Source organism: Sinocyclocheilus anshuiensis, unplaced genomic scaffold, assembly GCF_001515605.1.
Source record: "Sinocyclocheilus anshuiensis isolate Anshui unplaced genomic scaffold, SAMN03320099.WGS_v1.1 scaffold2043, whole genome shotgun sequence".
Lineage (NCBI taxonomy): Eukaryota > Metazoa > Chordata > Actinopteri > Cypriniformes > Cyprinidae > Sinocyclocheilus > Sinocyclocheilus anshuiensis.
In genome coordinates this window covers 232,494-257,410 of record NW_015548419.1, presented here as the reverse complement: position 1 = coordinate 257,410, position 24,917 = coordinate 232,494, and the positions used below count along the sequence as shown (strand labels likewise).

Here is a 24,917-nt window from a genome sequence, read left to right as displayed (position 1 = left end):
CATTTTAGAGTGGCCTTTTATTGTGGCCAGCCTAAGGCACACCTGTGCAATAATCATGCTGTCTAATCAGCATGATTAGATCTTGATATGCCGCACCTGTGAGGTGGATGGATTATCTCGGCAAAGGAGAAGTGCTCACTAACACAGATTTAGACAGATTTGTGAACAATATTTGAGAGAAATAGGCCTTTTGTGTACATAGAAAAGGTCTTAGATCTTTGAGTTCAGCTCATGAAAAATGGGGGCAAAAACAAAAGTGTTGCGTTTATAATTTTGTTCAGTGTATTAACAAATGTAGCCTGATTGTAAAATGTTAAAGTTGGTTAAACTGTTGACATAGCTAGATAACTAAATAACAACATGGGTTAAATTTATTATGGGTTACACTTTATTTTAAGGTTTAGTTGTTACAGTGTAAATATACATTTAAGTACTGATTAATATTAATTAACTACATGTACTTACTATATGGTTAGGGTTAGGATTAGGGTTTGGCTTAGGGTTACTTGCATGTAATTAATCATAATTTATTGTTATTATAATAGTAAGTACATGTAACGTGTAACAGACACCTTAAAATAAAGTGTTACCTTAATATGAAATAGTAATATCTAAGTAACTGGACATATTTTATTTTGAAACTGAGGCCGGACTCAATTTTATCCATCAGGAATGGTTTGTATCATGAAACATGGATAATGTAGTTACATTATTACATTGTATTACATTATACAAATTGGGAATGGAGAGAAAAATTACAGGGAATGCAAAAAATGCTCTTTTCAGAGGTGAAGAAAGTTTTTGCTTTTGATTAGTGAAGTTCGTTGCCGCAAAAGTTACTGCCTATCATTTTTCATTATGTACCACTTCATGTGACTACACAGAACTGGCTGAAGATCAGTGGTTAAGAATACATGGAAAAGAATGGACATAAACCATATATGATGTCCTCCACGAATAACAGAGGGTATGAAGAAGTGTATGGTGCAGGTGTGAAGGATAGCCCCAACTCAAGCCCACCAAAAGAGAGGAGATCGTACTGAAAGATCAGGGCAATAACTATCCCCTTTGTATTTGTGTACTCTAAGCTTTGCCATCAATCTTTCCTAGCTGGCTGCCAAAACAGAAAAGTGCAGACATTGCTCATCAATGTGTGGTTATCTGCTTCTGTAAACTGCTGATGATTCATCGTTCACTCTTGCAACTGAAGTCGTCGGGTGAGAGCCAAGTGGGTATGCAAATGTGTGCGCTGGGACGAGGGCTGAATCTAAGGGGTTGATTTGTACTGAGGGCTCTCACTTTTAAGTCCCACCTGTACATTTTCCCCCCTCCAACCTCCCAGCCACATCAAAGCTGCCCTGACGGAGCACTCTGGTTCAATCTCTGAGTAATGCTGGAGCTTTCGCCCCAGGCCACACTGACACACCATCTGTGCATCTGCCTGCCTGGTCGTGGCCGTTTTAACTTTACTGTTTCCCATCAATCCAATCCCTTGTCTGTCATCTCGCCCTGCCACGATGTGAAAGAGGGCGGCCCCAAACATAACAGTTACTGTAAGACACAACAGCCAACTTGGCAGGTAGGTGACTTTTTGGGCTGTTGTATTTTGTTTCTAGTATGCAGGTCATGACCAGGCAAGATAACTGAGCTTGTTTTGCTCTAGTAAGCTTTTTTCAGTGAACCTGAAGACCTGTTTAGAAAATAGGTTATACAGGTGAATGCAGTTAAAATACAATTTGGGTTCAAAATTAATGTCAAACTGCTTTTTGGATAATAATAATGTTCATTTATTACTTTATAATGACTTCTTTTATTTTGAAATGGCAACACACTAGCAACTCACTAAAATCACTCTGAACACCTTAGCATAGCAACACCCTGGCAACCACTCAGAACCATAGCAGCAAATTGTAAAAATCTGTTTGTTTATTGATGCAATGTGACTGATATTGTTTTTCACCTCAGACTCATTGCAGCAGAAAACGTCAGATGCTTTGAAGAAATCAGAACACAGGTCCACAATAGCTGGAGCTGGATTAAAAATGGTCTTCACTGTAAGAAACACAGAAAATATTATTCAGATATTATATAGCGATATCAAATATACAGATATCATATAACCCAAGATATTGGGTTACATGAGGAGTTTTTTTTTTCATGGAAAAAGAGAGATGCAAATACCACAAGTAAAGATGTAAACACCAAGGTAAATAATTTCTATGATGTCAAACTATTGTTATGAGTTATTATAAGTGGTGTGCATGCAGACACAGCTCATTCACAGATACTGACATACCGCAGTTCACGTCAGACAGTCAGTATGAAACTCGACCTTTGAGCTACTTGCATTCATTTGATTTGATATAAGCAAACTTTGCTCCTTTCTCAACTTCACCATAGTTTCATAACAACGTCAATCTTTGTCTATCAGTTCCTTTTCTCTTTCTTTCTCTCAGTCCTAAACCTAAAATGTTTTTTAAAACTCAACCACAGGAAGTAACTGTAACCGATCTTCTAACTTCCTGTCTGTGAGGGGATTTTTAGTGAACTTAGTCAGCAACGCTGTTTAAGAGGTGGGAATATTTAGTATGTCATAAGGAGCATTTCTGCTGAATAATTTCTGCCAGGTTTGAAGATGGTCTTTACTATATAGAAAAAGACATTCATACTGGCTGCAAGAATGTTCATGTTTGCTGCTCATGAATTGATAATTACAAGGGTCATAATCAAGTATGCACAAAGACATTTTGTAAACCTTTGAGCAGTTACACATCTACATAACATACATTATATTTTTAGTGCAGAAGTTCTCAATGAATTACAGTTATTTAATTTAATATATATATAAAACAATACACTTACTACACTAATAACACATAAAAATGCTAAAAACACATTTCTTATTTATTTTTCCATTTCATTCAGAATCAAAAAACATTCAGAATCAAAATCTTATAGAATCACAAAACGAATCATTTATCAACATTCCCATGTTTCTATCAATAAAAATTTTGGTTACACTTAATTTTAAGGTGTCCTTGTTAGAGTGAATTTATACATTTAGATACTGAGTAATATTAATTAACTACATGTACTTACTATATGGTTAGGGTTAGGATAAGGTTTTGGTTTAGGGTTACTTGCATGTAATTATACATAACTAATTGTTATTATAATAGTAAGTATCACATGTAACATGTGTAACAAGGCCACCTTAATATAAAGTGTTATCAAAATGTTAACAGCAGAAATACAAGAGGAAATATATTTGCCAAAATGAGAGGCTTTCAAATGTTTTTTTTTTTTTTTGTAATTACTTTTAACCAATTGGTCAGTATGTACGTGGTCAGTGTGTGTGTGTGAGAGAGAGAGAGATGCTTTTAAATGTGGCTCAAGTGTCTAAAATTTCTTTTGAGACTGTGTATCTTGATATATTGGCACTTCAGTGGCTATTACATGCAATACCTCTGGCTAATTTGACTTAAAAGAAAGAATACCATATAGGTTTAATCACTGCAGAGCTGTGATACATCAACTGTTTATCATGTTCCAATGTGAGTTCTCATCACTTTAACACATTCCCTTCCCCTAAACAACATCTGAAATTCACTCAAACCTTTTGAATGACAAATCTTTGGCCCTACACATTAATGAATTCTGTGTTTTGCACACGCTTCACTTGTTTCTGGTTCTGTACCTCCATCTCTTAAATCTGCTATTATTACTCCCATACTTAAGAAACCAGGGGCTGATCCATTTAACTTTGATAATTTTTGTCCAATTTCAAATTTACCGTTTATTTCTAAGATAGTGGAAAAGTGTATTGCAATTTAAATTCATGAACATCTCTCTAATAATAATTTGTATGAACAATTTCAATCTGGTTTTCGTCCCCACCATAGCACTGAGACTGCTCTTGTCAGAATAACCAATGATCTGTTGCTGGCAGCTGACTCTGGGCTTTTAACCATACTTGTCCTTCTTGACTTGAGTGCTGCCTTTGATACTGTCTCACATAAGATACTTCTCGACAGGTTAGCTTCTATTGGGATTACTGGCACTCCTCTGTCTTGGTTTATGTCGTATCTTTCTGGACGCACTCAGTGTATTCAATTCAAATGTTTAAGATCAAGAACATCTACAGTCACCACTGGTGTTCCCCACGGTTCTGTTTTGGGCCTGCTTCTTTTCATTATTTATATACTCCCTCTTGGTTACATTTTGAGGAAACATGGTATTCATTTTCATTGTTATGCGGATGACACCCAACTTTACCTGTCTGCCAAACCCACTGGTTCTTTTCCTCCACCATCTTTGTCCAGCTGTTTAGCTGAAATTAAAGATTGGCTTTCAGCTAACTTCCTGAAGTTAAATTGGAACAAAACTGAGGCCCTACTTGTTGGCACTAGATCTGTTTTGTCTAAATCTAATTGTTTTTCCTTGTACATTGACAATAATGCAATCTGTCCTTCCTCTCAGGTTAAAAGTTTGGGTGTTATCATGGATAGCACACTATCTTTTGAAACTCAAATTAATAATATCACGCAGACTGCATATTTCCACTTTCGTAATATTAACCGTCTCCGTCCCTTTCTCTCAACCAATAATACAGCAGTTCTTGTTCACGCACTAGTCACTTCACGTATAGACTACTGTAATGCCCTTCTCACTGGTGTTCCCTCTAAATTGCTACATAAGCTCCAGTTGGTTCAGAATTCTGCAGCTCGTGTTCTTTCTAGAACACCCTCTACTGAGCACATTTCTCCAGTTCTTCAGCAATTGCACTGGCTTCCAGTAAAGTATCGAGTTGAATTCAAGATCTTGCTACTTACTTACAAGGCACTTCATAATCTTGCACCCCAATATCTTACTCAACTTCTTCATGTTTACACCCCTTCACATATTCTCAGATCCTCATCTTCAATTTCTCTTGTAGTACCTCGGATTCGACTAACTACCATGGGTGCCAGATCTTTTAGCTGTGTTGCCCCACACCTATGGAACTCCCTTCCCCCTGATATTCGCAACAGCGATTGCCTGCTGACTTTTAAATCACGTCTTAAGACATATCTTTTTATACAGGCTTTTTATAATGTTTTATTGAGTCTTTACTGCACTTTATCTGTATATGCAGAGTGTTTGTTGTGTGTTTTTTTCTTGTGTAGTGATTTGTATTTTATTTTTTATCTTTGCTTGCTTGTGAGGTGACCTTGGGTGTTTTGAAAGGCGCCATTAAATAAAATGCAATATTATTATTATTATTATAAAGTTCACAACTGAATGTTTATGTATGAACAGAAAATTCATGTTTTCTTTATTCATATTCATATATTGAAGAATGTCCTAGCTGGTGAAACTGTAAACTGAAAGCTCTAAAGTAGGTAAAGAAGTAGAATGAAAAAAAAAAAACAGTCAATGCAGTCCATACAACTTGCATGCTATTCCGTTTGTGTGTGTGTGTGTGTGTGTGTGTGTGTGTGTGTGTGTGTGTGTGTGTGTGTGTGTGTGTGTGTGTGTGTGTGTGTGTGTGTGTTGCAGTCTATACAACTTGCATGCTATTCCGTTTGTGTGTGTGTGTGTGTGTGTGTGTGTGTGTGTGTGTGTCCTTGTTGTAGCTTTGCTGAGATAATTTTTTGGGTAAATTGTCTCTTTAATGAAAGTGAGAGAGTTTTAAGAATAGGCAGTGAGCCCCTAGTTTCCTTGAGAGAGAAATCGATATGCACTTGTAAAGTGGACAACGTAAAACGGAAGAGCAGGGAAATAATGAAGGAAAACAAGTGGCAAAACTAACGAGTACGTGAGATGATTGAATGAGTCGTGAGAGTTCACAGTTCAGAGATGCTTTGTTAAGCTCTAAATGAAAAACAACAGAAGCGCAAGTTAAATGTGAGCTAAATTCACGCTCTCGTGATCAAACATTCCTTCAGTATCTGATCTAAGTATGAAATTACATGCTAGCTACATAGAATCTTTGAAGTTAACTGGAATTAACTACACTTGAGGAGAGAATCGAGGCTAAATGGTCCTTATATTCATTTATTTGAAAATGTGGTTAGGAAAACAGTACTCGGATTCTTCTCCAGTGAGCCTGTGGGGGTGGCATGTGCGTAATCCAAGCCTTGAGCTCCGGCTAAGTGCTATTTGCACACGTCATTGTCTGATGAATTCATCCCAAGTGATAGGCGCATAATCTGGGCTAATGGGCTGTCTCTTAACACTTAATATGGCCCGCTAACGGGCTAAACAGCATGTATCTGGGAAGTTCTGAGGTGGTGAATGTGAATATCGGGGTGCGTTGGTGTGGGGAGGGAGGATATCCATCTGTGTCATCCATCTGTGGAATAGGCTTGTTGCATCATTGTGCATCGCCATGACAAGGATACAGGGTGTCTCTGATCAGCGGGGACCTGAACATACAAGGTGCTAATGATATCTGAGACACAGCTGGTTGCGTTATTTTCCATGGGAGGAAAGAGTCGTGCTTTGCTCTCACCAGTCATTCAGTAAAAGGAGATAAAAATAGTTTTTAGAATGTGGGAGTGAGTGTTTTTGGAAGACGAGGAAAAGGAACTAAACTATTGTTAAATGATTATGCAATTGCCCTCACGTAACAGGCTGGCAAATAGAGATGACCACAACAGGGTGGAACAACAAGTTATTTTATGAAACACAGTAAGACGTGGATTGTATTAAATGGAAAGGATGTAACTAACAACTGAATGCTGATACTTTACATGCGCACAGACAGTATACTCACATAAAGCAATATACTGTATACTATATACCATATCTTGGCTGTGTTGTATTGCCGCTAAAACGTAAACTGTATTATCGCACAGCTGTATATATATATACTGTATATATACTGTATATATACTATATTCAATTTTTTTGCATATGTAAAGTGATGTATAATATATAGCAAATCTCAACTGCCTGATCTTTCGTCACAAAATGTAATTATATTATCTCCCAACACTTTACAAAAAGCTGGATATATAAGTATGTCCAACTTAATCCCTACAGGTGCATACATACACTCACATAGGGCCATATATACCATATAGCATATACATTATCAACTGCTTGATAGCTTCATCACAAAATGTAAACTATCTGCTAATCTGCTAAATGTGATTATAATGCATGAAGATATTATAAACATATAAACATCATGATTTTATGATGCTTTGAAACAAAGTGTATTGTGAAAAGTGATATATAAATACATTTGACTTGACAACTTGAAGAAAGAGCTGTTAGAGAAACAGGAAGTGGGGTGAGACAGTCAAGTATATTGAGATATGAAGATTCATGACTGACCGTGGTTCTCTCTGGCCATTCTCAAGGCCTGAAGCGATGTATCTGGGTTGATTTCAAGCTGGCAAACAAGCACCTTTGCATTTACTATGGCAGTTAGTGCCCGCTGCAGTTCCTCTTGCCCCAAGAGCATATTAGCACCAGCGACAATCACTATGGCATTCTCCCCTGTCAATACAATATATTAACCATGACCACAAGGAGACATTACTGGTAATTAGAATGAGATTTAACTATGAATCCAGATTTATAAGAAATGCAATCATGAAAAACAGAGGTCACATCATGGGACTATGCAGTGGCTCTGAACACTATTCAGACACACGGTATGAATGCCATTGTATTTGATAAAAAATATCAAACAGAATATCATTGTTTTAAAGAAAGAGAAAAACATTTCACAAGTCTGTTAGGTTTAAAATGATAAAGCAATTAATTTGTTGTCAAAATTAAGACAAAGTATTATTTGGACATTTTTTTGGCTGTGGTATGTTAGAAGAACATGTGCATAATTTATGTGATAAACTAAAATGACCTTGGGACTTTTTTTTTTTTTTTTTTTTAGTAATATCAAAAATTACTCAGAACAGCATGTTTTCAGGTGCCATTTTGATATTTTGTTATCAAATGCAATGACATTCATACATTTTTATGCGGCTTAAATTACAATTTAGGAGATAATTTACTCACCCAGACGAAAATTTATGAAATATAAGAAATTCTCTTGCTATTGCATCACAAGCAGACAGGCACAAATAAAGAGCTGACATAAGTGTTCGGAAAACCACAGTGCAGAGTCAGGAGATATTATCAAAGTTTTTCCTCATTAAAGCTTCCTTGTTAGCTTGCGACATAATTGTTCTAATTCATATTGCTGTGATATTCACACAGGAAGCTAGGTGACACTAGGATTTTGGTAGGTTGTTATGGTGATCATGACAACAATCAGAGCTCTTCTTGGAGTGCTCACTGTGGTGCTAGTGGACTTCCACAAGGCTCAGCACTTAAGCTAGATCACTAAACCATGACATTTACAATGCAGCAGGCCTTCATTCAGAGGCATGCTGGTTATGTCACCTTTCTTTAAGTCCAAGTACTGCTACATTAAAATGGGTCTAAAATTACCCTGCGTAGGCGAGCTGGACACAGGTAGAGAGCTTCTCACTCATCCATGTCTCATTCAGAAGAGTACTTAATGGTGTTTATGTTATTTTAGGGGCTTTTAAAACTCAGGAGATGCAGCAGGGCTCGGTACCCGGACCAATTTCATTTTACCTGTGTCATTTACGATGATAGAGGCAGCTCCAGTTGCAGCATTTTCAGTCTGTTCTGCATAGGCTAAAAAGGGAGAGAGAGAGAGAAAGAAGAGGATAACCTAAATTGCTTACAGTATACAAAACTAAATTGAATAAGTCTGAATGTTCATTTAAAATCCTTTACTGTTTATAAATTATAATAATATAAGCAGTACATATGCAGACTTACAAACTATTGAGGAAGCAATTTTAGATATTTTAAAATATCTAAAAACTGATATATACAATGGTTAAAATAAATAATACAGTTAATAAATTCAGCACAAATTTAATATGTTAAACTACAGGTAAATAACAAAATGTAGATACCTACAATAAGGGTCAATATATTTTAAATAATGTCATTATCAGGTTGCAAAATGCACTGCAAGTTTTTCCAGGAACAGAACTCAACTGCAAATCTGAGAGTTCTTACTCAGTACTTTTGTCTTGTTTTAATGTAAAAATAACTAATTCTTCAAAGGAGGACTTTTTTTTTAATGTCAATGTTCATTTTGCATATCTACATCGGCTGTTAGACTAATAATGACGTAAATGTCAGCATGATGAAAGTAGCTGTCATCATGGAATTAATGGATGTAGAACTGAAAATTTTGCTTCTGCTTTTGATGGCATCTTATCTATAAAGGCACCAAATATTTGTGAATTCGCACTTTTGCACACTTTGTACTTACAACGTTACACACATTGCAACCCAAATAATGAAAAATGCTGTTCCAATTATGAAAAACTAAATATATTTGAGTTGCATACACCTAAAACATCTGATTTTAAAAGATATTTTGCTGCTTGTCTAAACAAAGCTTTAGATGTGAAATGATGTAAAAGCACTGTTTGACCATTACCAGTCGATATGCCATTATTTTTGAAGTTTTGAATGTAGTCGTTCCCAAAAACGTCTCTGCCGACCTAAAGAGAAAAAGCAACCAAAGATGAAAAGCTGAACTTGAGATGATATTTTCTAGCAACTCGCTGACCGGCCAAAGTTCTGCATTGCTATATCAGGCCAAGCCTTCCAGATATAGCATCCCCAAACAAACGCCTACACTCTACAAATACATCTTTAATCTCCACCTCTCTCCCTCTTTCTCTTGCTCTCTATGAGACGTTCAGTGTTGAGGTAGAGGGCAAAAGGGTTCCTTTTTTCCCATCTGGGTCTGCTTTTATCCCACACTGGTAAAGAAATGCCAAGTATGGGGTCCTAAGCCCCAGCAGCAGAGACCCTTCACTACCTGGCCTCCTGTCTTTGAAGTGTGATCTCTCTTTGAATGTTTCTGAAAGCATAGGAGTCTATTTTTATACACTGCATACGCTTCGGTATTGATTGGGGTCTTTGCACTGACAAAATGAAGAGCTTTATTACTTGGTTAGGTTCTCTTGTGCGGTTAAATGCTGAAATACATGAATTGCTGGATATCAACATAAACTTTTTGTGTCTATGTATACTTCAGGCTATATTCAGTTATTTAGAATGTTCAGGAAAGCAGACCATATTGGGTACCTTGCACACCATGGCAGTCTTGGCCCCCAATCGTGCAGCTTGGATGCATTGATTGGCCCCTTTGCCACCGAAACCAATAAAGAACCTGTGTCCATGTATTGTCTCTCCAGCCTTGGGAAGCCGAGGTGCCTGACTAACAGAAAAACATATGGGACAAGTCTGTAAAAAGAAATTCCCATTCAATTGTACTTGTAAGAAAATTATGTCATCTTTTATTCACACATGTTGTTCTAAACCATTTCTGTTTAACACAAAAGAACATCATTTGAAAGAAATGTCTCATTATTTTTATTCTTTTTTCTGTCCTTATATTGAAAGATGGCTTTCATTATGTGGACCAAAACAGTTGAAACATTGTTCACCATATCTTCTTTTGGGTTACACAGACATAAAGAAAGTTATACAGGCTTTTGGGTGAACTATACTTTAAGTACATAAAATAAAAAAGGAATTCAGAGAAACTCAAAGTGGATTTTTCTTTACAAATTTTAATACACAAAGTTTGTATTTAAAGCAACCTATTTAGTTTCCTTCATTTTGCATTTTTAATTTTAAAACTGTTGAATTAATGCATTGTGGGTGTTCAGTCTTTGTATCGCTATGCAATTTGTTTTCAAAGGAACGACAGATGGGCAATTCAGCCAGTTTTCAAAGTCCATATTGTTTAAATGAAAGGGCCTTTTACTGGAAACATGCTATGTTTGTGAGCTGTAAGTGAAAATAATATGACATGACATCCTGAGCCCTTCTAAATCTAAGGCAGGTGCTCTGAACTCCCTAAAAAGCTAATTGCTGTGCTGCCTTAGTGCGTGACATTTCATTGCGGGGTCCATCAGCCTTTCACCCGAGCAGAACTAGCAGCTATTACTCATTCTATTGAACAAGAGAAAAAAAAACCCTCAATCCCAGACATCTAGTTACGGTCTGGCCCCAATCCAAGTCTCCAGAACCCCATGTATACGTGATGGCAGAATAGGCAGATAAAGTTGTTTTTCACATGTGTGTTATTTGCGTGGTGTGGTTAAGAGTGGGTATATTACAGGAAGCCAATGAAAATGAACAAAGATCCTGCCGAGATTTCGGTAAAGTGTGTGGTAAGTGAAGAGATTTCAGTTGGTTATGATGTTTTTAATGAACTGTGGCAAATTATGTAGATAAAGATAAATCCTGACCAACTTTACTTGAGTACAATTATATACTTCACGTAAAGTGATTGCAAGGCAAAAAACAAACAAACAAACAAAAACAATCTGAACTGAATTATGCAGTTCCAGTGCCTCTATTGTTTAACAAGCAACAGTCATTTTCCCACAAACCAAATTCTGATACAAATGCTGTAACTTTCTTGCGCCAAAAAGGAAAAACAACAGGTGTTCTGTGTCATAGGCTGTGGTGCAAGTAGCTGTTTACTACTTTATAAAAGTAAGACAGAAAACAGCCTCAGCAACACTTACAGGAATCATACAGGAGCAAGTATTTGTTGTAAACAAACAAACAAGTTCTATGGTAATTTTATGTTTTTGATTTTGTTTTTTGACAAAGTACCATGTATTTCACATGGTAATTTGCCAGTATAATATCATTTAAATACCATGTCATATGAATATGATAATAAAGAACACATAAAAATGATTTTTTTAAACAAAGATTTTTTTTTTTAAACAAGAAAATAGTATTTCAGTCTTCCTACTTCAGAATTTCTTCTTTAATTAAAGTAACTGCACGTTCATATGCCGTTTCATGGTAAGTATTTGTGAAATTTACTAACAATTTCTGAGTGAAAATTGTAAGTATATCCTACAACAATTTTTTTTTTTTGGTGTACCATAATATAAACATATAAACATACTTCAAGGATAAACAGAAATAATAAACTCTGAATACAACACCATCAAAACAATGTTAAACAGTGCCACAGTACTATTTTTATGTACTATATGGTACAATGGTATTCTTTAAAGTATCTTTGAGTACCATATGGTTAATCAAAATAGACATCATTATTGCTAAATGACGCTATTACCAGTAATAATATATTATTACAAAAATGTCTCGGTTTGAACCGAAGATAAGCTGCCTGTCGTATATTGTTATTATATATGCAGAGTGTGTGTGTGCCACATATACACTCTTGACTAACATCCCTTAGCAAGTGAAATTAGTGAAGGCAAACTAATCGGTTCAAATTGTAATCAGCAGGTGGCACTGTCTGGCTTCACCACAAACACACAGATGTTCCACACCAGACTCGTTTCAAAGTGTCTGATTCCGTTTGACTGTCACAAACACAAGCCACATAGAAAACTGGATTTTACACTTCAAAGCCATGCATAGCACACTTTGATGGGTGAAATGTGTCAGCCACCCTCCAAAAAAAACAGCCTGTTGAAAAACAAAACATATACTTCTCATCAAAAACTATTGCCTAATTGAAGCAATTTTTTCATAATGGGTCATTTGTTTTGAGAACCTGGGGTATATGACAAAGAAAGAAATGAGTATGATTTAGTTTAGGTGTGTGTGGAAAGAAAAATGCTCACTCTGGATAGCTTAGAATGGTTAAACACGTCTATAAAGCAGAAAACCAAAACTTTCGTTTATCTGTATATCCCATTACCTGTGCCATTTTGAAATATCAAACTAATAATTTTCCAGGGTGATATACTGTATGGGTATGCAAGGTATAGGTTTACTACCATTTTAAACAACTCCAAGTTTAGGCCGCATTCCAGTCAAAACATTCACCTGAGCTGTAAATACTGCGGCCAAGATGACTGGGACACACTTGATGCCAAAAAAAAACTTGCCGGCGGCAAATGTGACCAGTGAGCAGTGAATCAGTTCCCTGGGGAAATATTAATAATAGACAGAGCCGGCAGAACAGAAGGCAGTTCCCCAAATCTGCCTTTGTCGGACCTTATTTGGTTCCTGCTGGAAGGACTAATTCCTTTCAGAGTTATTTTAAAATCTTAAAGTCTGCCTTCTGCATGTGGAATATGTTCCACTTCGAGTGTGAGAGTTTGTCACATGAGTATGAAATCATCATATAGGACGATATCTGAGGATTGAGCTTTATGTTGATCATAGAGGGAGGACACTTGTTCATTATACAATGCCACTAATGTAAATGTCATAATCCAAAATGCTTTAAAAAAACATTATGCATTAAACTTGACATTAAATGTTGACCCAGACATTGTGTATCAATGGTTTGGCTGCTTACATTTCCTAAATAAAAATTATTATTTTTTTATATATAAAAATCTTTCAGTGGAAAAATATACTTTTTTAAGAGATGATATATGCACCCATATAACAGATTTTGGCCCATAAAAATACTATCTTTATGAAGTCATATTTTGTATTAACTGTGTGTCATTTATTATGCTAAATGACTGAATCAATTAATTCAAATAAATTCTGTAAATGATATATTTGAAAACAAAAAGGCTGTTAAATATGTCTAAATATTATATATATATATATATGGTTTGCTAGAATGCATGGCTCTCTATTGTTTTTTTTGTCACAGTAGATTTTGCTGCAATCACTTTTAGTTCTTCAGGACAGAGTAATGCATTACAAAGGCATTTTTGCCCCCACATTTTAAACATGTGGGATATATTTGCCTTGAGCCCAGTTTCACTTGTGACACTGAAACACTGAAATCCTTTGATGACTTACCTTACTAAGTCAGTCATACAAGAGCCCACCACTACAACACTCACGTCTTCAGACATGACCTAACACACACACACACATACACACAAAAAAAAATAAAATACAATTATATTGAATATAAATATAAACAGAATAGATCGAATAAATACAAAACTACAACATTATATAACTGAAACTCATTCATTTACAGTATTTACAGAAATGTTTAATCAAATGTTGAGGGGAAAAAATGAACAGAAATATTGAAATGGTTAAATATTGGTAGTTATGCTCTACATTGAGCATGCCTGCACTAATGTGGATGATTATTTCAGGACTGGATCATGTGATTGACAACAACCGTGGAAATCCGTCATTAATTCAATCCCTTGCGTGTAGGCAACGCATGTGAATAGTAGAGTGTTAATCTGCTCAAATCTCCCAGCAGGCCTCAGGGGACTGCAAAAGCCTGCCGCTGGCTAAGGAACAGCCTACATTTTCTCAAAATAACTAAAGTCCAGGCTGCATTTTCTGCATACTTGGATTCAAATCAGTCTTAATGGTTTGAACAGCTTGAAGTGTTTTGCTGTGTGGGCATGACCCTTTGATAGATATGACCATCTCTGCACAAACAAAACGAGTTACATGACTGTTACACGTGATAGAAACTATTTTATAATTTATTATAAGTATATTAGTATTACAGCCTGCAGTCTCAAAATAGTTTTCTAGGGAGAGCGTACTACATTGTCATGTAAATAAGACGCAATATGCCAAATTCAGTCAGAATAATTTTAAAAGTGGGCAGCCTGGAGGACAATCTGACAAATGATTTAAGTCATCATGTGCAGTGCTGGGAACAATAATATCCAGTTAGACTAGTAAAATATTGTAAAAGCAGTCACGTGTGTTTTATTTACAATCAGAGACAGTATGTTAAAATGTTTGTAGATTTTTATAAACCTGTTTATCGAGGCTGGTTTAGCTGGACAGTGGTTGTGATCAAAGTCTACGAATCCTTTGCACCGTCTAATGCATTAATCATATTAATCACAAGAATTCATGCAATATCATATTCAATAATTTCAACGGTATAATTAATTAGCGTTTAGAATTATTCGGTACGTTGTAATATTGTACACTTTACCTATTTGCCCACTGAGTAAAGCGATATTTAAATAGTCAACGCAGCAATCTCTTTTCTTATGTCTATCTGACAGCACAGAAACGCATTTGACGACACCTGTTTTTATACAGTCTATGGACGAGACGAGCATTTGAGCTGTCCCTGTTTCCTCCTGTCTTAAAAAAAACATGATTTATGCTTTTAAAATGTGCCGAAACATAAACATCATGTAGAACATTCAGTTTTGTCTAATATAGTATACTACTATCTATACGACTGTATTATTCACGTAGTCATTTAAAAACACCGTGGTGAAATGATCAGGCATATTTCTAAACATCCATAAACAAGTCTCAAAAACAACAGCGGAAGTAGGGAATGAGTTCATGCTCGAGATTTGTGCTGTATGTCATATAAAAGGTACCGAAAAGGCGTTTCTTACTTATAAAAATGTAGTTGAGAGAAACGACTGCGTTGGTAATAAAAGAAACATTAGTTAGGCTAATACTCGTTCATAGTTCCTGATTAGCATGTTAGCCGGTCTGTTAGGATAGCTCTGCAGCTCCAAAACAAACTGAGTAACAAACGAAATAATGTTCAAATTACAAAACAAAACACAAATTATTCGATTCATTCACGCGCGTGGTCAAGCTCGGCGGCGGTAGTGTTGTGGTTTTGTTTGTGCAGTTGCTTGAAGTTATTGGTAAATATCAGAGTTTATTCTAGACATGTTGTTTTGACAGCTGAGCTGGATTTTCTTTTTCTTTATGCTTTTCTTGTAAAAGTAAAAATCCACTCATTAATTAGTTTAATCAAGAACATAGCCTATTTCTCCTCTTAATTACTGTGAGTACTCTTTAAAGGTTTTCCAAAAAAGTTAACGTTATTTAGGTTTTAAGTTGTAAAAGTAAAAGAAAGGTAGAAATATAATACAGATACTGTCCAAAATGAAGAGAGAGGTTTTTATAGACACTTAGTGGAACTTGTCCATTGTTGAGGTTACGCTAGTTTAACACCAGTGTTGAGTGGCACTACCAAGTTTCCTGTTCCAATTAAAACTGGTTTCATAAGTCCAGCAATCATTGCAGTTATTATGATGATAATAGGTGACAAAGTGAGACTATGGATGGTGGACCTTGGATTCTTTAGAGTGCAAAAAAATGCACACCTGCACATTTTCAGTGGCCTTGGTTCTGGAAGTATTATGTAATCATTAAGTCAAGTCTTCATTTAAAAAGATAAAAACCATGAGCCAAACCAGCCAGTGGTGGTGAATCACAACATCACAAACAAGAAAAAAATAAGAATGATGGATAAATGTAAATTGATTATGTGCATATTTCATGTTTATTACAAAATAATTGGAGTGTGGATGAGATATATTTATTTAATTTATTTAGTCATTTAGCAGACGCTTTTATCCAAAGCGACTTACAAATGATAATATATATATATATTATACGCACACACACACACACACAAAGAAAAACAAGTAGATGGAATAGAAAAAATAGAAAGCTAGTGTTTGTTTTTTGTTGTTTTATAAAAAAAAATAAAAAAAAATGAATTTTTGAGATGGAACTCTCTTTTCAGTATTTGTTTGTTTCAGTTAATGGAAGATTATTTTTGGCAGAATTATGGACTATGTTGTTTTCAACAAGAATATTTGCTAACGCAGTCACTTAAAAAATAAGTTGTGCAGGCTAATGGCTTCAACAGAAGCATATACTGTGGATTTACAACCACAAAGCTCACAGTTAGTCTGTCTTTAAAGGTTTATCATTAAAAATCAAATCCCTTATGGAAAAAATGAATGCCAATTGCTTCCGGAACCCATCTGTTGCACTCTATATTGAAGGCATGCCACCCCGGAAGAAAATGTTGTACATTTTAAAAGGGCCCTATTATGCTCTTTTACCAAGTCTTGATTTTGTTTTGGGGGTGTACTAGATGATTGTAACCACTCTTAAGTTCGTCTGCCTTGGGAAAGCTAGCGTGTCTTCGACATAGTGATAACACTCGTTGCCTTCTCTAGTGCAGCTCAACCAGGTCTCGTCCCATTCGTCGCTATTTGTGATATCACAAATCCCAGAAAATATGCATTGTAGTCCAAACGAGTCGTTCGTTGTAGTTTTTGAAAAGTGATTTCTGTTAAATAAAATATCTCCTTTTGAAGTGGACTTTGAGCTTTGTAACTTTGCAGATCTTTTTTATGCTCAAACAGCAACATTACAGACTAACTAAAGTTGAAAAAGTGAAAAAGCATAATAGGACCCCTTTAAGATTATTTGGTGCACTTTGAGAGTTCAAAATTAAGTGTCTCAGTTTACATTACATTCACACTAGCGTTTTTATGAAGCCAAACAATTTAAATATAATGATAAAAAATAATACTTTTACTTTATTATCATTATTAATTAAATAATATTATTTTGGACATCATTTACTGTCGTTATTTGTATTATCCCTATAACAGTAATATATTTCCGATTTAAGTTCAATTGACAGATGCTTTTTCAAAGCAGTGGTGCAAAACACTTTAGAGATCGATGTTGTTATGAGAAGTGTAATATTATTTAGGTTTATTATGAAACAGTGGCAGGGAAGATTAGACTGTGGTGGTACCTGTGGTACTAGGAATGAACATCTACATTTCTGTATATTCATGGTGTCTTGTCACATTGACAGCGGCAGAGTTTGGAAGATGAACAGTCTCTCTCCAGAGGTGGCATTGAGCCGTATTTCTCCTGAGCTGCGGCCTTTACTCTGCTCTGTGGTGCGCAATGGACGGGTTGGTTTAGACTCATCCAGCTGTCTCCGGATCACTGACCTCAAGAGTGGGTGAGTGTTCGGTAAACTAAACAAAAGCATAACTTTTGGAGAACAATGCGTTTGTAAATTCTCCAAGTTACGAATATGACTAATATCTTGAACTGAAATAGCCTATTTTTGAATTAAAATCCTATCACAAATGCTTAATCAGAATTCCAGAAAGCAGAGGGGACTTTTTCAGAATTGATCAATGAGGTTATTATAGGTCACTGCTTCTTTAAATATCTAAATGAAAATAATATCAAAGTTTTATGGGAAAAACAACTACAGCACAGTATCATGTAGTGAATGGTTGCAATTCCCCATCCTTTGCTGAGCTTTGCAGCTCAGGGCCTTCCAAGATGATTGCAAATCCTTTTTATGATGTCTTAATTATTCAAACATATTCAATTATTAATTGTATTTGTTTATACTATATTCATCATGAGCCAAAACCTCAGCAGCTACACTAATAAATAAAGATGTTTATTGTTTTTGAAAGAAATTTCTTATGCTCACTGAGACTGCATTTATTTGATCAAAAATACAACAAAATCAGTACTATTTGTGAAATGTTATTACATTTTAAAATAACTAATATATATATATATATATATATATATATATATATATTTATGAAAAGAAAGCGGCAGGCTTTTGTCTTGTAAGTGATGACACCCTAGGCCCCATTTTGTCACTTCCTCTAACCCCAGAATTCTTTAATGCATTAAAACATATTTGGTCCAATTCAAAACTATCAATCATTGAGGAAGGGCATAAACTGAAAGCAGAGCAAGAGACTTGCATGCACCAGAGTGGTTCCACATGTGGCCAACAACTGGAAAGCTCTGCATCAAGACTGCTCAAAAAAACCTCAGGCTGTTACTAATTCACCCCTGCTGGTTACTCGCCAGTTAGCGGTGGGATATCCCAGCCTGATCAAGCAATATATATTTATTAAATGTATGCTGAATTTTCAGCAGCCTTTACTTCAGTCTTCGGTGTGACATCCTTAATAAATCTTTGGTGTTATATAACAAATATTTGGTGTTACTATTAATTATTATTGGTGCTCAGTTATTAATAATAGTTCTTAATATTAACGTTGACTGTTTTCTGCCTTTTTTTTTGGAAACCATGATATTTTTCAGGATTCTTTGACGAATAGAAAGTTTTTTTGGGGGGGGGGCGGTGTTATAGAAATATTTTGTTACATTATAAATATCTTTACTGTTACTTCCTTGCTAAATAAATGTATTTATTTATTTATTGCTATTTTTCAGCTATTGAAGTGTCGTTGAAAGTGTTTTTCCCCTTTTTCGTTTAGCTGCACATCACTAGTGCCTGGTCCATGCTGTGACAGATTCAAACTTCATATTCCATATGCTGGAGAGACTCTCAAATGTAAGTAGTTGTTCTATGAGTATGAACAGATCAGAGGTCACTCATAACTATGTGAAAGTTCCTGATGTTTAATGATAGTGGTTTGCTGGATGTTCCTGCAGGCTACAAAGTTCTTGTCAGACATGCTAAAATAGTGCTGATTTCATGTGTAGTGATGCATTATTAATGTATTACATTTTCAAACGGCAGTGTACAGTATAAATCGTCTTGTTGTTTACTACCATGTACATAAAACTGTAGAAAGGATTGGATTGATTTGTAAAATACTGTAGAAGGCAAAACCTCATGGTAGCTTATGTTTGGCTTGTGTTCAGAGAGGCTCTGTGTGTTTGTATTTTCTGACATGTTATCATCAACTTCAGATCTGGAATTTCTCATCAAAGTGCTAAAATGTGATTGATTAAAACGTTATTAAAGCTGAGGTGGCAAACTCATTAAACACCAATGATATTTTGTGGTTAATAAGCAAAGTTATTTGTAATCCAGTGAGTTCATGAGAATAATTTTTGTAATTTAACATCTTATTACTCATTCTTGCTAAGGCAAACATCACTTTATACTAAATAGTTCACCAAAAAATTTAATTTGCTAACCCTTATATAATTCCAAACTCATAACACTTTTGTGGAAAACAAAAGAAGATATTTTGAAGAATGTTTCAACTCATATTATTAAAGGTAGCGCGGACCAAAAGTCCCAAAAGGACAAAGGTGTGTGAAATTAATCCATGCACCCCAGGTTATTATCATTAACTAAAACTAAAACTAAAACCATAAAAAACATTACTTGGAATAAAATAAACATTTACTAAAATAAAATATTAAAATAGCGTAGTTATTTTATTTCAGCTAGTTGCTAAGGTAATATTTATCATATTCTTTTAGTTTGTTGAAGTACTAAAAATTAAAACGAAATACGCTGCTCAAAAAAAATTACATATCAGATCTCAATGGGGAAAAATATCATGCTGGCTATCTATACTGATATGGACTGGGTAATGTGTTAGGAACGAAAGGATGCCACATCGTTTGATGGAAATGAAAATGATCAACCGACAGAGGGCTGAGTTCAAAGACACCCCGAAAATCAAAGTGAAAAAATGTTGCAGCAGGCTTGTCCATTTTGCTGAAATTTCATTGCAGCAACTCAAAATGGTACTCAGTAGTTTGTATGGCCCCCACGTGCTTGTATGCATGCTTGACAATGTCGGGGCATGCTCCTAATGAGACGACGGATGGTGTCCTGGAGTATTTCCGGACCTGCCAATTCTGGTGTTCAATGGCAAATGCCAATCGAGCTCCACGGTGCCGGGCAGTGAGGACGTCGGGCCCTCAAGCCACCCTCAAGAAGTCTGTTTCTGCTTATTTGGTCAGAGACATTCACACCAGTTGCCTGCTGGAGGTCATTTTGTAGGGCTCTGCCAGTGCTCATCCTATTCCTCCTTGCACAAAGGAGCAGATACCGGTCCTGCTGATGGGTTAAGGACCTTCTACGACCCTGTCTAGCTCTCCTAGAATAACTGCCTGTTTCCTGGAATCTCCTCCATTCTCTTGAGACTGTGCTGGGAGACACAGGAAACCTTCTGGCAATGGCACGTATTGATGTGCCATCCTGGAGGAGTTGGACTGCCTGTGCAAATGGTGGATTCTGCGTTATGATTGGTCAGATCGCTTGTCAGTCAAGCTCCCTATGAAGGATCAATTAAACAAATTTTTGGTGAGAATATAATAGAGACTTGCCGACATGAGCGCCACAGCTTAACGTGGGAGCTCAGGCCTAGAAGTGCTTACCTTCTGTTTATTTGCTTTATTTTGTGATAGACTGTAATTGTTTTGTGGCTAGCTAGCCTTTATTCACGGGAAATGCACACAGAAACCTGAAGGCAAGTTTTGGTCCTCCTTTTCCCATAAACCAATAGAACTACATTCTTTAAAGGGTTGTGCAATGCAGCCCATTATTCTATGAACTTTTTGCAAATGTTAGACCAATAAAACTGTAGTACACAGATTCTTCAAGACTTCGTAATGGTGGTGCACTGAGCACAATTCTTTCGATTTGGAAGCAAGCTTCTGAGAAGGGCCTTTAGAGGTTTTGTCTGAAATGCTTTCAAGTACCACAGCTCAGTGATGTTTAATGAGGCTGGATAGTAATTATAACTCAGCAGTGATCTTAATTGGGAGTTCCTGTTATAGCTCTGAGTCATGAGACACTCAAACACTCAAGCAGTTTTTCACGGAGGCCACATATGAACAAATTTCTTGGAGCTGGAATTGATCATGCAGTCTGACAGTGAGAAATCAAGGTTACTCAGTGAGGCTTTCTTCCTTTTGGAGATGCATGGCCTGATGGCCATCGACTTATTTGTAATATTTTGTTGTAATGTGGGGCTGATCAGAAGAATTATAAGAAAAACTATGGGTTGGTTGATGAAGAAATTTGGTTATTGGTCATTTTGGGGCACTGGTACATGCCCGAGGCAGTGCTTTTAGTTGTGTGCATTATCAGAGAGTTATAATGTTACATTTTTGCCTTTACTGAAGGTCAGCGCTCAAGTGCAAATTGAAATGGAAAATCTAATTTAGTACTAAAATGGTGGAGGCGTAGCTGAACGATGCCCATATTCTTAACACTGTGTCACACTAAATCATAATAATCAGTATTTGAATTACATCTGTATTCTCACATTAAGTAATAACACTTGCCCCACTGCTCAGGAAGTAGTCCATTAAATATTTTATTGACAATTTTTTTTCCCATGAATTTAAATAATTGTCCTTTTTTTCTTGGTATTGTTCAGATAGAAACAGGTTTGATTGATTTTCTTGGAAAGCTGATGCATTCACATATCCATTATTCATAATGTCTATTATGTTAGAAACACATGAAACGTTTTCTGCTTCTAAATAATCAAGAATGATAGCAGAGTTGAGAGTTGGAACTGCTTCCTAGGTTGAATTTTGCAACTGCCAGTGGCTGACAGCTGAAAAGTGACTCAAGACCTTTTCATAACTCATCGCCTTTGTTTTGCCAATGACTTGCCTAAGGATTCTAGACCTATGCAAATGATCAGAGAATCTTTCATAAGCTCTGTATCGTATGATTTTTTTAAGCATCTGTTTTATAAATGTCGCAATCCGTCTGCTGTGGAATTATGTTGTATGTCCCAACATCAATGTAAATAGTTTTCTCTATTAACTTTTTTTTTTACTTAGAGCTACTCCAGAATCAGGAGAAACAGAGAAAAGGAAAAAAAAAGAGAAATATTTGAACATTCTCAACTGTTGCCCGCTCCCATTGCTAGGTTGTTCATTGTGTTGCCGTTCTTCCAGGAAGAATGCTGATTGTTTACTTGTGATACTAATGCTCTGGCAGGAGTGCTGGCTGTTGTTTGCATGCAAAGAGAGCACTCTATTCACTAAACAGAGTCCTCCGGCTTTCTGCTTCTCACAAGAGTTTGCGACAGCTGTTGTGTGTTCTGGCAGGAGTGCTGGCTGTTGTTTGCATGCAAAGAGAGCACTCCATTCACTAAACAGAGTCCTCCGGCTTTCTGCTTCTCACAAGAGTTTGCGACAGCTGTTGTGTGTTTTTTTTTTGAGTAGCACCCACCCTGACTACCCTCAGGGTGTACATTTGGGTAGTGCTGCATATTTTCCCAATATTTATGCCAAGTCCACTATCTCTTTTTAGGTATTTGGCAACAGTTTTTTCAAGATGCCATCAGATCAAACATCATCCAGGCGCTTTTCCCTCGTGCTCCATCTGTGGAAAAGTACTGCCTTGTGTTTGGTTTGCTCTGTTTTTTGTTTTTTTTTTGTCCATGGAAAAGACAAAGGAGAAGTAGTATGGAAAAAAGAAACAGAATGGATTTATAAATAGAAATGTAAATTATTTGAACATGCATGGTCTAAAATCATGTCTGAAAGGAACACTGATGGGAGCTAAGCGAGTTATAAAAACAATGCTTGAAACTAGGATGTTGAGTTGTTTACTTATACAGTAGTTCAAAAGTGAATGGCTTTCAAAAGCACAAAAAAGTGTTTTTTTTGCTTTTAAGCTTTTGAAAGCTTAAACAGAAGTAAAGATGTCTTGTGCGTTTTCTGCAGCTTACTATGAAACATCATTATTAATAATCAATTTTGATTTGCCACCTGTTTAAATCACACATTTATTCACGCAGGCAAGAACTTTGGCATAGTTTTTGTGTAGGCCTATTTCTTGAATGAGAGTAACGTATATTCAGTCCTTTACAGTGTTGTCTGAAAGGAACACTGATGGGAGCTAAGCGAGTTATAAAAACAATGCTTGAAACTAGGATGTTGAGTTGTTTACTTATACAGTAGTTCAAAAGTGAATGGCTTTCAAAAGCACAAAAAAGTGTTTTTTTTGCTTTTAAGCTTTTGAAAGCTTAAACAGAAGTAAAGATGTCTTGTGCGTTTTCTGCAGCTTACTATGAAACATCATTATTAATAATCAATTTTGATTTGCCACCTGTTTAAATCACACATTTATTCACGCAGGCAAGAACTTTGGCATAGTTTTTGTGTAGGCCTATATCTTGAATGAGAGTAACGTATATTCAGTCCTTTACAGTGTTACAAACTAGTGCTGGGCGGTATACCGAATACCGGTGTTTATTTTAGTTATAATATGAATTTTTAAAATACCGCAGTACCGGTGTATGTCGCTTAAACAACGTTCGGAGTGCGACACTGTTTGAAAGGGGTCCGTTTTCACTGTTGCACTGTGGTGAGGGAACAGCCCCCGGTCATGTATGAAAAAAAAATACCGTGATATACATTTTTGGTCATACCGCCCAGCACTATTAAAAACCCTTGTCACTGTTGTGGTAATCTTTTCTGATGCGGAAATGGTTCTTAAGTATGATGAAGAAATGAATAGCCTATACTTTGACAGGGTCTGGTGAGGTATGTTTTTGTTATCTTTGTTTACAGAAAGGTATTCTAGCTTGATTGTGTGCTTCTAAGGGATTAATGAAAAATGTCAAATGTTTTTTGAAGTATGCATGTACCTTTTTACCTCTAGCATACAGATAAACCCATAATAATAGTATCACCTGTCTAACAATAGTTATATCAGAACATTATACTAGCATGCCTAAAAAGTTATGACTTGAAGTAACATCGTTTTAAACAAATAAATGCCCTGTTGTTGTGCTAACAATCTGTTTTCTGTCTTTGTATTAACAACTTCAAGTTTTGAGTACAGCTTACTTGAGAAATTTAAGGCAATCTGTTTCCACACATTTGTCTAGTAATGTGAACAAAGCAGACTTGTTAAGAGAACTGTTTTGTTTGAGTTCTGTGCACTAAGCTTAACGTAAATCTCTTAAGTTGGCTGAACTTGTCAAATTGAGTTGGCAACACTCAAGTTTTCTGGTAACCTATACATATAAACAAGTTTGAGAATTTTGAGGCAATCAGTTTCCACAGGTTTTCCAAGTAAGTTCAACTCATTACTTTTTACAGTGTACCCATGATTGAAAATTTTGCTTTTTCAATGGCTTGTTAATGTCCATTAGTGCGATAATGCCCTTTTAGAGTTGGTGTCACTACAAGAGCCATTAGGCCATCCACTAGGGGTGGGCGATATGAGCTAAAATTCATATCACGATACTTTACACTGTCCAGGCAATATCGATATTATATTTCGATATGAGGGAAAAAAATTACAGGCAAAATATTTTAACCTTATATAACTAGAAAAAGTGAGGGATTGGACATAGACCTGAAAAGTCTTTTTTTATTGTGCCATTGTTTTT

At 36.0% G+C, this 24,917-nt stretch overlaps 2 protein-coding genes across 2 annotated transcripts in view; one reads left to right on the top strand and one right to left on the bottom strand.

Annotated features, from left to right (window-relative positions):
* The window catches only part of LOC107656748 (ribokinase-like), a 26,686-nt gene extending 11,657 nt beyond the window's left edge, over positions 1-15,029 (bottom strand). The window contains exons 1-7 of the mRNA XM_016444692.1: positions 14,945-15,029; positions 13,822-13,880; positions 10,138-10,270; positions 9,482-9,545; positions 8,596-8,658; positions 7,324-7,488; positions 1,961-2,052 (exon numbers count right to left, since the gene is read on the bottom strand). Of these exons, the coding sequence (XP_016300178.1) occupies positions 1,961-2,052; positions 7,324-7,488; positions 8,596-8,658; positions 9,482-9,545; positions 10,138-10,270; positions 13,822-13,877 (573 nt within the window). The 5' untranslated portion in view covers positions 13,878-13,880; positions 14,945-15,029. The remainder of the gene's footprint in view (positions 1-1,960; positions 2,053-7,323; positions 7,489-8,595; positions 8,659-9,481; positions 9,546-10,137; positions 10,271-13,821; positions 13,881-14,944) is intronic.
* A 236-nt stretch (positions 15,030-15,265) lies between these two features.
* babam2 (BRISC and BRCA1 A complex member 2) overlaps positions 15,266-24,917 on the top strand; it is an 83,121-nt gene continuing 73,469 nt past the window's right edge. The window contains exons 1-3 of the mRNA XM_016444691.1: positions 15,266-15,343; positions 17,612-17,764; positions 19,062-19,138. Of these exons, the coding sequence (XP_016300177.1) occupies positions 15,330-15,343; positions 17,612-17,764; positions 19,062-19,138 (244 nt within the window). The 5' untranslated portion in view covers positions 15,266-15,329. The remainder of the gene's footprint in view (positions 15,344-17,611; positions 17,765-19,061; positions 19,139-24,917) is intronic.